Source organism: Martes martes (genome assembly GCF_963455335.1).
Source record: "Martes martes genome assembly, chromosome: 7".
In the NCBI taxonomy this organism is placed as follows: domain Eukaryota; kingdom Metazoa; phylum Chordata; class Mammalia; order Carnivora; family Mustelidae; genus Martes; species Martes martes.
This window is the reverse complement of record NC_137894.1, coordinates 127340734-127353316: the sequence shown is the minus strand read 5'-3', so window position 1 is coordinate 127353316 and position 12583 is coordinate 127340734. Positions and strand designations below refer to the sequence as shown.

Sequence of the window (12583 nt, the reverse complement as noted above, 5' to 3'; positions counted from 1 at the left end):
CCCCCGAACTAACAGAGAATCTGAGTTGAATATTTTGCCATTAGAGGTTTTCTCTGTGGTCCGGGAGCATCCTTCTGCTGCGATCGTGGCCTCCTCTTGATGCTGCTGCGAGCCACTCTCCCGGACATGCACGTGTAACTGCCTCACTGGTGGGTAGAGGGCCACAGGCCTCTGTGCTCTCTCTCTGCCTTTTGTCTGCTGCAGGATGAGCTCGTCCTTGTTTCCCCTTGGTGTGGACAGACTCTGAGGCACGCTCTGTTTGAGTTGTTTTCTGATTGTTCCCTTCATACTCAGTGCTGTGAAGTCTTCTCCTGAGCTAGTTATAGAACCCAGACGGACAAATAGATAAATAGGCCACGGGATAGAAAATGATTCCCGAGTGTTTACTGAGGGCCTTTTGGCGGCCCAGCATTGTCTTACGTGCTTTGAGAGGTAAAATGAACTGAAACCTCCTCGACCCAGCTTTGAAGGATCTTATGACTGAGGAGTGCTCGCGTGAGTGGGTCAAAAAACTATCACTCTAAAACCATGGGTTGGGTCAAGGTGTGTGACTCAGGGGACCGCTGCTAGGGGACCTCAGACACAGGAGTGAGACCTGTAGGCTGGGAGTCAGGATGAGTGTCCTAAGGGAAGCGGGCATTGATGGAACCTTAGGGGTTTGAACATAGTTAACCCTTGAACTATGCAGAGGTTAGGGTGTCAGTTCCCGTGCAGTCAACTTTGGACTCCCCAGAACCTTGAGGACTGATAGCCTGCTGTTGACCAGAAGCCTTTCAGATACCATGAAGAGTTCGTTAATACATTGTTTGCATGTCGTGTGTATCACATATATTCTTACAATAAAGTAAGCCAGAGAAAAGGCAAGGTTGTTAAGAAAATCATCAGGAAGAGAAAATACATTTACAGTACTGTACTGCAGTTTACCAAAAAAAAACCCCAAAGCCATGTGTGAGTGGACCTGCACAGTTCTAACCCATGTTCAAGGGCCATCTGTAGCTGGGAATGAGGGAGGAAGGTATTTGTCAGTGCTTTACACAGCAGTCACTAGGCTGTGCCTTCTTTAAAGGCCAGGTCTCTGGTCTTGATTGGCCTTGTGCCTTGTTCAATGATCAGCCCTTGCTTGTGGTTGGTGTTGAACACCTTTATGTTGAGTGAAGTAAAGCTTTGGGGGTGTAAACAAGGGGATAGTCTTTTCTCGGTAACAACCTTGTAAGTCCCTTAGCTTCTAGGGATCTCAGTTGCTCAGTTCTAGAAGGGAAGGTTTGGGCTGGGTAGTCCTCCAGCTTCCTCCATGTCTGCGATACCTGGAAACCTGTGATTTTCTGATTCAGGACATGGGATATGGATATGGGGATGTGGATATGGGGCCTTCTTCAGGGCTTTTGGCCAAGGGTCCCAGAATCAAAACTCAGGCTGTCATAGCAACATAAATATAAAATGATGTTTATTTATGATGCTAAGTTTATCCAATAGCGTTCATTCAGCTCGTCTTTACTGAGCATTTACCTTTGTGTCTGGCACAGTAAGATGGTGCTGGGGATACAGTGATGAATGGGAACGACAAGGGTCCGTGTTTGTAGAGCTGAAATTCTAGCAGAGAGGATAGTCCATATACAAGTAAACAAGCGAGCAAGGTAATTTTGGGTATGATAATGTCATTATGATAAATAATTGAGAGCTGCTGGCAGGTGGGGCAACCTTAGACTGCGCTGTCTGCAGAGGGGACATTTGTGCAGAGCCCTGATTGACAGGAAGAAGGCAGCCAGGCTAAGATCTGGGGGGCGGAGCATCTTAGGGGAGGGGTTGTCTACTTCTCTAGACATACTGCCTGTGTCAGGGGTCTGCAGCTACAGGATGTGGGCGGGGGAGGGGGCGGGGAGCAATATTTGATGCCCCAGGCGCTAAGCCTTTCTTTTCCTTGGTTCACAGACAGCTGTCATCAGTTACGACTATCTCACCTCCCTGAGGAGTGTCCCCTATGGTTCCGAGGAGTACTTGCAGCTTCGATCCAAGGTAAGGAGCCCGGGGGACCCATCTGAGCCAGGCCAGGACCGGGTAAGTCCTGAAGTAGCTGGAGAGCTAGCACGTGTCTTGCATGCAGCTGAGGGTGAGCAGGGGGCTATGTGGGGATTGGCGCTGGGGGTTTGGGAGGGAGGAGGGGAGGACTGTCTCCTCATTGGAGGTGTTTTTGTGCTGATGGGCTAGGCTGCCCAGCCACCATCAAGCTGGATCCCATGGTACTGAGGTCATTAATTGACAAGGCACTGTTGGGGAGGCTGGTGTGTGTTTCTGGGGAGCACAAGGTGTCTGGGATGACTCAGGAGGGATGAAGGCTCTGTTCCTGAGATAACTCAGTTGGCTTCCAAAGTGCTTTGTCAGGCAAAACCCAATTGAAAGAGGTTAATTGCTTTCCTGTCCTCTCAAGGCTACACTGGGGCTCCTTGCTAGGCCTCTGAGGGGAGCCGTCCACCCCGTACCCTCTTTCCTCGCTTGGAATAGGTCGGTTGATTTTGATGCTACAGCTAGATGAGTTGGGGCATCAAGTAAGAGGGTGTCTTTTTTTGGATATAAGTTGAGTTTGGGGTCAAGTGTAGATACTTTTGTTTCCTCCAAGGAGAGGTTTGGGATAGATCTGTATATCTTTGCTCAGCCTGGAATGCCCTTGGCCCCTTAGAAAATTTCTAGTCATCCTTCTGGCCTCAGCTCAAATACCTCTCCTCTGTGACGTTTTCCTTCTCGATCATTCTTGGTGGATGGGATAATTAATTTTAAAATTTTTATTTAAACTTTTCATTATAGAAATTTCAACCATTAACAAGAGTAGAGAGAACAGTATAATGAACCCTTATGGAACTGTCATCCGGCTTCAGACATGATCAACATTTTGTCAGTCTTGTATCATCCATTTGTCCCTTTATTCATTCATGCATTTCTAATTCATTTATTTATTTTTGCTCAAATATTTAAAAGCAAACTTCAGGCATTGTATTATTTTATCTGTAAATGCTTCAGTCTGTATCTCTAATGAAGAAGTACCTTAAAAAAACTTCCAGGGGCGCCTGGTGGCTCAGTCGTTAAGCGTCTGCCTTCAGCTCAGATCATGATCCCAAGATCCTGGGATTGAGCCCTGCATCGGGGTCCCTGCTTGGCAGGAAGGCTGCTTCCCCCTCTCCCACTCCCCTCTTGCATCTCATGTTCCCTCTCACGTCTCTCTCTGTCAAATAAATAAATAAAATCTAAAAAAAAAAAAACCCCAAACCCAAAAAACAACAACAAAAAATTCCACACCATCATCATAACTAACAAAATTAATAATATTTCCTTAATAACTTCTAATAGCTAGTTTATACTTAAATATCCCTAGTCCTAAAAATGTCTTTTTAAAATTGGTGCATTACGCTCTGGGCCCAAACGAGGAGTATGTATTGCATTAGGAAACATCAACCCAAATCTTCTCAAATCTATAGCATTTCCCTTCCCTCCTATTTTTTGAGCTATTTTCTTGTTGAAGAAAGCAGATCATTTACCCTATAGAATCAGGCCAATCGCATCCTCAAAGCGTCATTTAATGGGAGGTAGATCCACATGGCACGCAACTCGAAGTGTCACATTTGAACATGCAGAATGATCCTCCTCTCCTTGTGCCTCAGGTGCCCATTGTTCCAGCCTGGAAGTGATCAGCATGTCCTTTATGTCCTTCCGGAGATGTCTTCCCACTGGAATGTAGTCAGACTTCTTTATTCCTACCATAGATGATAACTGCTTACATGTCTTCCTTTCACTTTACACTATAGATTCTTTTAGATCAGGGATGGGGTCATCTTTTTTGTATTTTCTGCCTCTAGTGATGATGCCTAGGACTGAGTTGACTTAATGTCTGTTTCACGCTGCACCCGGCTAGGTCCTTCCTTGGGAGGGGACCTGGAAAGGGTGCAAGGTTTGCACGCCGAAGACCTGAATTTGTGCTCTGTCTTTGGGATGGTCATTTAGCCTTTGGAGCTACCATTCTCCTTGTCTGTAGACTATAGTTGGCTCTGCCACATGTTGGGGATTATATAGATAATATCTGAGACATTTGTGTTATAAAATGTGAGTGTGAAGCAGGTATCAGGAATCAGTCAGGTGTTGGGGCGCCTGGGTGGCTCAGTCGGTTAAGTGTCTGCCTTGGGCTCAGGTCATGATCCCAGAGTCCTGGGATCGAGTCCCTCGTTGGGCTCCTTAATTAGTGGGAGGCCTGCTTCTCTCTTCCCCTCTGTCTGCTGCTCCCCCTGCTTGTACTCTCTCTCTCTGCCAAATAAATAAATAAAATCTTTACAGACAAAATCAGTCCGATGTCTACCAAGAAGGATGCTCCGTGAGGACAGACACTTGTCTCTGTGTCTGCAGCACCTACAGCAGTACCAAGGCACAGTAGGTCCTGAATAAAGGTTTGCTGAATGAAATGTTAGTTTGTGTCAGAAGATCTCACAGCCTGGGCTCTGAGACTCGGTGCCCACCCCCTGCTGTTCCCCGCCCCCCTTTCTCCATCTAACCAGTGCTATGGGCCTTAGAGCCGACCAGAGCGACATTCTGCACAGAGGCGCAGGCCGGGCAGGGAGGCAAGCTCCCTGCAGAGCAGACAGGGGATGGGTGACATGCAGACAGTGGCCCTCACGTGTAAGGCACCAGCAACCCCCGGGGAGGTTGACGGCTTTGGGGGATGCAGGAAGGAAAGTGCAGGCTGCTATTTGACAGGAGGGTAGCTGACACAGATAACAAGGCTGGAGGCTGGTTCCCGGGACTTGTGCCTGGGAAGGGGAGCTGGCGGGCACTGAAGAGCCAGAGCAAATACTGCAGGAGTGTGTTCTTCCGTTGGAACACTTATCTCTTCTCGTCTTTGTGACTGATAAAGGAATGAGTGAAGGGTAAAACATAATTATCTCACTGTCAAGCCAGCATCCCCAGGTCCCAGAGTATGCTAGAGTGAGAGACAGTGACTTAGAGAAGTACTTTCAAGGTTGGTGCTCGGCCGCCTGGTATCTTGGTGACTCAGCTTCACATTGTGGGGGATGGGAAACAAAGCCAAGGAGTGTTTTCTGGGGGCTCAGTGGCACTTTGGTGGGCAGCTGAGGGGGTGCTGAGACCCCAGTACTTTGAAGAACCAGCCTCTGGGTGTCCAGGATGCTTATAACCAGAGGCGACAGGTGTGGACCAGTCTGTGCACAAGGCGGGAGGAAGTCACAGCTGGTACAGATGTCCGGATGGGGCTGGAGGAGGCAGGGCTGAGCTGATTCTGACCGAGGAGTTCTGGTATCATAGACATATGTTAATTTTTCAGCTCAAGAGCCACTCACGTTTTGGGTAGTAGCATCTAAAACTTCCTTTGGGGAGCCACCCATATCTTATGTACTCATCCCAGGGTTTGAGGGAGGCTCACCCCACCCTCAGCTCCAAGAGAGGGCACGTGACTTAGGCTATTGATGGAGTTCATTCCTCTGTCCCTAGAGATTGATTCAGGGATGGGCACTTGAGCCAGTGTTGGTTAGGACTTTTGGGGTTGTCCTGCATAGGACACTGCCTTCTCTGCTGCATTAGCTGCCAGTAAAAGGTATTGACTTAAAAGCTGCTGGCAGCCATCTTGCCCCATGAGGGGAAATCCTGTCTGTGAATGGAGTATTGTAGAGAGAAGTGTCATTTGAGTCCCTAGATCTTGCTGAGCCTGAAGCCCCATTGGACTTTGCAGTTATCTATACCAGGAAATTCTCCTTTTGCTTCAGATGATTTGAGATCAGTTTTCTGTTACTTGCAATCAAATGAATCCTGATACACTGGGGACAATTACGGAAGCATGCTGGATCTTGAAGCTCAGTTAAGGTTTTGATAAATCACAGAAGGTCTAGTAATTTAAGGAAAGAAATGAAATCAAGAAATTCCAAGGCCAAACAGGGTGATGAGAGGTTTGCATGGTGCTGAGTCGACTTGGAGGCTTTTGGTCTGCCAGGCTTCTGGTCTACCACCAACACCTGTACTATCCTATCTGTAAAGTGGTGGCAGTGGCCTTTGCCCCAGCTGAATTTGTAGAATAGAGATGAGCAGCTTTGTTTAAATAAACACTGGGGATTATTTAATGCAACCAGAGAGGAGATCCAGAGGCACAAGTTGTGCCTCAATGACTCCTTATCATTTTAAGGAACAAGTTAATGATTTTCTATTTTCCTTATTTCTGCGTTTGTTAATTGGAATTCTCATGTAAGGAAGAGCTGTCCCTTCTCCTTCAGTTGTTTATTTAATTATTTTATCAGTATAAACTCATGGATATTTATATTATTCTATGGGTTATAATCCAAAACCATCATTATTTTTATTGTTCAAATTATTCTAATTTTGGCTGTTGGGAACTCCTTCAGGTTGATTTCTGTGTCCGTTCTTTTTTGAGCACTATCTTAACTTTCTTCTTCTTCTTTTTTTTAAAAATAGGATTTATTTATTCACTTTAGAGGGAGAGAGAGAGAGAGTGCAAGCAAGTGAATGGGTGCACACATGGGAGAAGGGGCAGAAGGAGAGGGAGAGGGAATCCTAAGCAGACTCCATGCCAAACGTGGAGCCCAGTGCGGAGCTGTATCTCACAACCCTGAGATCACAACCTGAGCAGAAACTAAGAGTCGGACCCTCAACCAGCTGTGCCACTCCGGTGTCTCACTATCTTAATTTTCTAATCCCCAGACTCATCGTGCATTTTCCTTCCTGCAGCCCTGGAATCAATCACTTCTCCAAGGAGCCTTGGTTCTTTTTATTGGAAGAGGGTATTTAGAAACCAAGATGTTGGGGCTAGATGTGCACATTGCTATGGGAGTGCCATTGTTTCTAGGCCCTCCCAGGAGACAAAGCTAGGAGATATATGTGTGTATACTCATGTGCATACACACACCTATCTATGAAGAAACCATGAGTTCATACTGATGTCTCCAACTTCCATCTAATGTCACAGAATTTTAGCTCTCTCCCATTCCTTATGTATAACTTATTTCTTTGATAGTGAGAAACCCATCTCTCCTTATCTACAGTATGTTTACTTACTTGTTCAACTAGTATACCCCAAAATAGTTAAGACCCTTGAGGCATATAGGCGCAGAGGGAGTGGCCCAATCTGGGTGAGACTGAGTAAGTTAAGGGGGTATTTGAGCTGGGTTTGGAAAGTGGGTGGGATTGAAACATATAACACTGGGGACAGGTGATTTTGGTTGAGGTTGATGGATAAAGGTTTGGGGATTGTCTATAAGAAACAGATTAGTTCAGTGTTACTAGGGACTAGGGTATGGGTGAGTGAAGGTGAATACTGGCAAAGAGAATTAGAGCTAGGTCACAGAGGGATGAGAGGCCAAGGTTTATACCGGAGGTAGTAGGGAGCCATGGCAAGTTCTTGGGTGAAGTTTTGTTAAGCCTTCAGTGAATAAGAATGCCCTGGTGTAAAGTCATCAGTCACTGAAAATTTTTTGAGCATCTACTCTCTCATATGATGAGCAGAAGCATGAGAAAGAGAAAGTGTGTCTAGGGAGGGAGAGAGAGAGAGGTCGAGGGTGCCTTTTCCTTTCTTAATCAGAATCTGAATATAGGAGGGTTCTCAACTGTGACCAGGAAGCTTTTGAGTTGAATCCCATTGCTTGTTTCTAAGTAGGTTGCGGGACTCCTATGGTGTCAGATATGTCTGGTCAGCCGTATGTGTGTGCATCGTATTAGTCACACTAGTCCTTACTACTTGGGCTTGAAGAGGTGGTGATTAATACTCTGCTCCTCCTTGTCTGAGAAGCAGAACCAAGGAGATGCAGGTGTCTGCCAAGAAGAGCTCAGAATGTCAGCTATATTACTGATGAATGCTGAGTTGGAGCTTGTGTCTCAGGCCTGTGAGCCAGCGGGCTTGTTGTACTTCACTCCTGAATTTGCTAGACATCTGCACAACATAGATGTGGCAGAACAAGCCTCTCACGGGGGTGGGGGGGGGGTGCTGCCTATTAGGGCAGGAAGGAGTGGAGCACCAGCGTCCTGCGGAGCTATGCTGATCCCAAAAGGAAGGTGAGTGGCAGCAGTGGGCTGAGCATGATGGACTGAGCACAATCTGTTTCTTCTCACAAACTCACCAGTCTGATTGTTGACTACTCCTTCCATAGGGAGCAAGAGGGAAGAGAGAGATCAGGAACATTACATCTTTATGGGGCTCCCATAAAACAGAGATGGGAGGTTCACCTGCAGTACTCACCTGCACGTGGGAAGTAGCGGTAATTTTGTTGTAAGAACTGTTTGTGCCCATTAAATTCTGCTAATGTTTATACCTGACCTTGTTTAGGGACATGGGCTACTTCGGGCTTGAGTATGTGTAACAATTTCAACATTATTGAAATCTGCATTTAGAGAGAAGCGTCGTCGATTGTCAACCTTTAGAACCATGGCATATGGTAGGGTGTTTTGGGGGAAAAGGATATTGATTAGATGAGTAGGATAAGGGACTGAGGTGGGGTGATGACTCTTTTTATATTTATGCCATTGACCTTGAGAAACACCTCTTTGGCACCAGCTAGCTCAGGCTTCTAATGTACAGATGAAACTGGAGGTCTATAGGGGTGTTGGGATTTTTTTCTTTATAGATTTTATTTTATTTTTTAATTAGTTATTTTTATTAACATATAATGTATTATTGCTCCAGGGGTATAGGTCTGTGAATCGTCAGGCTTATATATTTCACAGCACTCACCATATCACATACCCTCCCTAATGTCCATAACCCAACCACCCTCTCCTTACCCTCCCCCCAGCAACCCTCGGTTTGTTTTATGAGATTAACAGTCTCTAGTGGTTTGTCTCCCTTCTGATCCCATCCTGTTTCATTTTTTTCCTTCCCTACCTGCCAAACCCCCCACCCTTGTCTCTCAAATTTCTCATATCAGGCATATCATATGATCATCGTCTTTCTCTGATTGACTTATTTCTTTCAGCATAATGCCCTCTAGTTCCATCCATGTTGTTGCAAATGGCAAGAACTCATTTCTTTTGATGGCTGCATAGTATTCCATTGTGTATATATACCACATCTCTTTATCCATTCATCTGTTGATGGACATCTAGGTTCTTTCCATAGTTTGGCTATTGTGGACATTGCTGCTATAAACATTCAGGTGCACATGCCCCTTCAGATCCTACATTTGTATCTTTAGGGTAAATACCCAGTAGTGCAATTTCTGGGTCGTAGGGTAGCTCTGTTTTCAACTTTTTGAGGAACCTCCATGCTATTTTCCAGAGTGGCTGCACCAGCTTGCATTCCCACCAACAGTGTAGGAGGGTTCCCCTTTCTCCACATCCTCACTAACATCTGTTGTTTCCTGACTTGTTAATTTAAGCCATTCTGACTGGTGTGAGGTGGTACCTCATTGTGGTTTTGATTTGTATTTCCCTGATGCCGAGTAATGTTGAACACTTTTTCATGTGTCTGTTGGCCATCTGGATGTCTTCTTTGCAGAAATGTCTGTTTATGTCCTCTGCCCATTTCTTGATTGGATTATTTGTTCTTTGGGTGTTGAGTTTGATAAGTTCTTCATAGATTTTTGGGTACTAGCCCTTTATCTGATATGTTGTTTGCAAATATCTTCTCCCATTCTGTCAGTTGTCTTTTGGTTTTGTTGACTGTTTCCTTTGCTGTGCAAAAGCTTTTGATCTTGATGAAGTGCCAATAGTTCATTTTTGCCCTTGCTTCCCTTGCCTTTGGCGATGTTTCTAGGAAGAAGTTGCTGCAGCTGAGGTTGAAGAGGTTGCTGCCTATGTTCTCCTCAGGGATTTTGATGGATTCCTGTTTCACATTGAAGTCTTTCATCCATTTTGAGTCTATTTTTGTGTGTGGTGTAAGGAAATGGTCCAGTTTCGTTCTTCTGCATATGGCTGTCCAATTTTCCCAACACCATTTGTTGAAGAGACTGTCTTTTTTCCATTGGACATTCTTTCCTGCTTTGTCGAAGATTAGTTGACCATAGAGGTGAGGGTCTATTTCTGGGCTCTCTATTCTGTTCCATTGATCTATGTGTCTGTTTTTGTGCCGGTACCATACTGTCTTGATGATGACAGCTTTGTAATAGAGCTTGAAGTCTGGAATTGTGATGCCACCAACTTTGGCTTTCTTTTTCAACATTCCTCTGGCTATTCAAGGTCTTTTCTGGTTCCATATGAATTTTAGGATTATTTGTTCCATTTCTTTAAAAAAATTGATGGTATTTTGATAGGGATTGCATAAATGTGTAGATGGCTTTAGGTAGCATAGACATTTCACAATATTTGTTCTTCCAATCCATGAGCATGGAATGTTTTTCCATTTCTTTGTGTCTTCCTCAATTTCTTTCATGAGTATTTCATAGTTTTCTGAGTACAGATTCTTTGCCTCTTTGGTTAGGTTTATTCCTAGGTATCTTCTGGTTTTGGGTGCCATTGTAAATGGGATTGACTCCTTAATTTCTCTTTCTTCTGTCTTGTTGTTGGTGTAAAGAAATGCAACTGATTTCTGTGCATTGATTTTATATCCTGACACTTTACTGAATTCCTGTATGAGTTCTAGCAGTTTTGGAGTGGAGTCTTTTGGGTTTTCCACAGAAGGTGTCATATCATCTCTAAAGAGTGAGACTTTGACTTCTTCTTTGCTGGTTCAGATAGCTTTTATATCTTTTTGTTGTCTGATTGCTGAGGCTAGAACTTCTAGTTCTATGTTGAATAGCAGTGGTGATAGTGGACATCCCTGCCACGTTCCTGACCTTAGGGGAAAAGATTTCAGTTTTTCCCCATTGAGAATGATATTCGCTGTGGGTTTTTCATAGATGGCTTTGGTGATATTGAGGTATGTGCCCTCTATCCCTACACTTTCAAGAGTTTTGATCAGGAAGGGATGCTGTCCTTTGTCAAATGCTTTTTCAGCATCTATTGAGAATATCATATGGTTCTTGTTCTTTCTTTTATTAATGTATTGTATCACATTGATTGATTTGCGGATGTTGAACCAACCTTGTAGCCCAGGAATAAATCCCACTTGGTCGTGGGGAATAATCCTTTGAATATACTGTGGCATCCTATTCGCTAGTATTTTGGTGAGAATTTTCATGTCTGTATTCATCAAGGATATTGGTCTATAATTCTCTTTTTTGTTGTTGTCTTTGTCTGGTTTTGGGATCAAGGTAATGCTGGCCTCATAAAATGAGTTTGGAAGTTTTCCTTCCATTTCTATTTTTTGGAAGTGTTTCAGGAGAATAGGTATTAATTCTTCTTTCAATGTTTGGTAGAATTCCCCTGGGAAGCTGTCTGGCTCTGGGCTCTTGTTTGTTGGGAGATTTTTGATGACTGCTTCAATCTCCTTACGGTTATGGGTCTGTTCAGCTTTTCTATTTCTTCCTGGTTCAGTTTTGGTAGTTTATAGTCTCTAGGAATACATCCATTTCTTCCAGATTGTCCAATTTGCTGGCATATATTTGCTCATAATATGTTTTTATAATTGTTTGTATTTCTTGGTTGTGATCTTGGTTGTGATCTCTCCTCTTTCATTCATGATTTTATTTATTTGGGTCTTTTCTCTTTTCTTTTTGATAAGTCTGGCCAGGGGTTTATCAATCTTATTAATTCTTTCAAAGAATCAGCTCTTAATTTCATTGATCTGTTCTACTGTTCTTTTGGTTTCCATTTCATTGATTTCTGTTCTTATCTTAATTATTTCTCTTCTGCTGGGTTTAGGCTTTCTTTGCTGTTCTTTCTCCAGCTCCTTTAGGTGTAGGGTTAGGTTGTGTATTTGAGACCTTTCTTGTTTCTTGAGAAAGGCTTGTATGGCTATATACTTTCCTCTCAGGACTGCCTTTGCTGGGTCCCACAGATTTTGAACAATTGTGTTTTCATTATCGTTTGTTTCCATGAATTTTTTTCAATTCTTCTTTAATTTCCTGGTTGAATCAATTTCCCATTGATTCTTTATTAGGATGCTCTTTAGCCTCCATGTATTTGAATTCTTTCCAACTTTCCTCTGGTGATTGAGTTCTAGTTTAAAAGCATTGTGGTCTGACAATATGCAGTGAATGACCCCGATGTTTTGGTACTGTTTGAGACCTGATTTGTGACCCAGGATGTGATCTATTCTGGAGAATGTTCCATGTGCACTAGAGAAGAATGTGTATTCTGTTGCTTTGTGATGGAATGTTCTGAATATATCTGTTGATGTCCATCTGGTCCAGTGTGTTATTTTTTTTTTTTTTTAATTTCTTTTCAGCGTAACAGTATTCATTGCAGTGTGTTATTTAAGGCTTTTATTTCCTTGTTGATCTTTTGCTTGGATGATCTGTCCATTTTAGTGACAGGGGTGTTAAAGTCCTCTACTATTATTGTACTATCGTCAACGTGTTTCTTTGATTTTGTTATTAATTGTTTTATATAGTTGGCTGCTCCCATGTTAGGGACGTAGATATTTAAAATTGTTAGACCTTCTTGTTGAACAGACCCTTTGAGTATGATATAGTGTCCTTCCTCATCTCTTTTTATAGTCTTTGGCTTAAAACCTAATTTATTGATATAAGGATTGTTACCTCAGCTTTCTTTT

At 43.6% G+C, this 12583-nt stretch overlaps 1 protein-coding gene across 1 annotated transcript in view; it reads left to right on the top strand.

Annotated features, from left to right (window-relative positions):
* ADCK1 (aarF domain containing kinase 1) overlaps positions 1 to 12583 on the top strand; it is a 120465-nt gene that overhangs the window by 9681 nt on the left and 98201 nt on the right. Inside the window, exon 3 of the mRNA XM_080809450.1 lies at positions 1930 to 2013. Coding sequence (XP_080665576.1) covers positions 1930 to 2013 — 84 coding nt within the window. The remainder of the gene's footprint in view (positions 1 to 1929; positions 2014 to 12583) is intronic.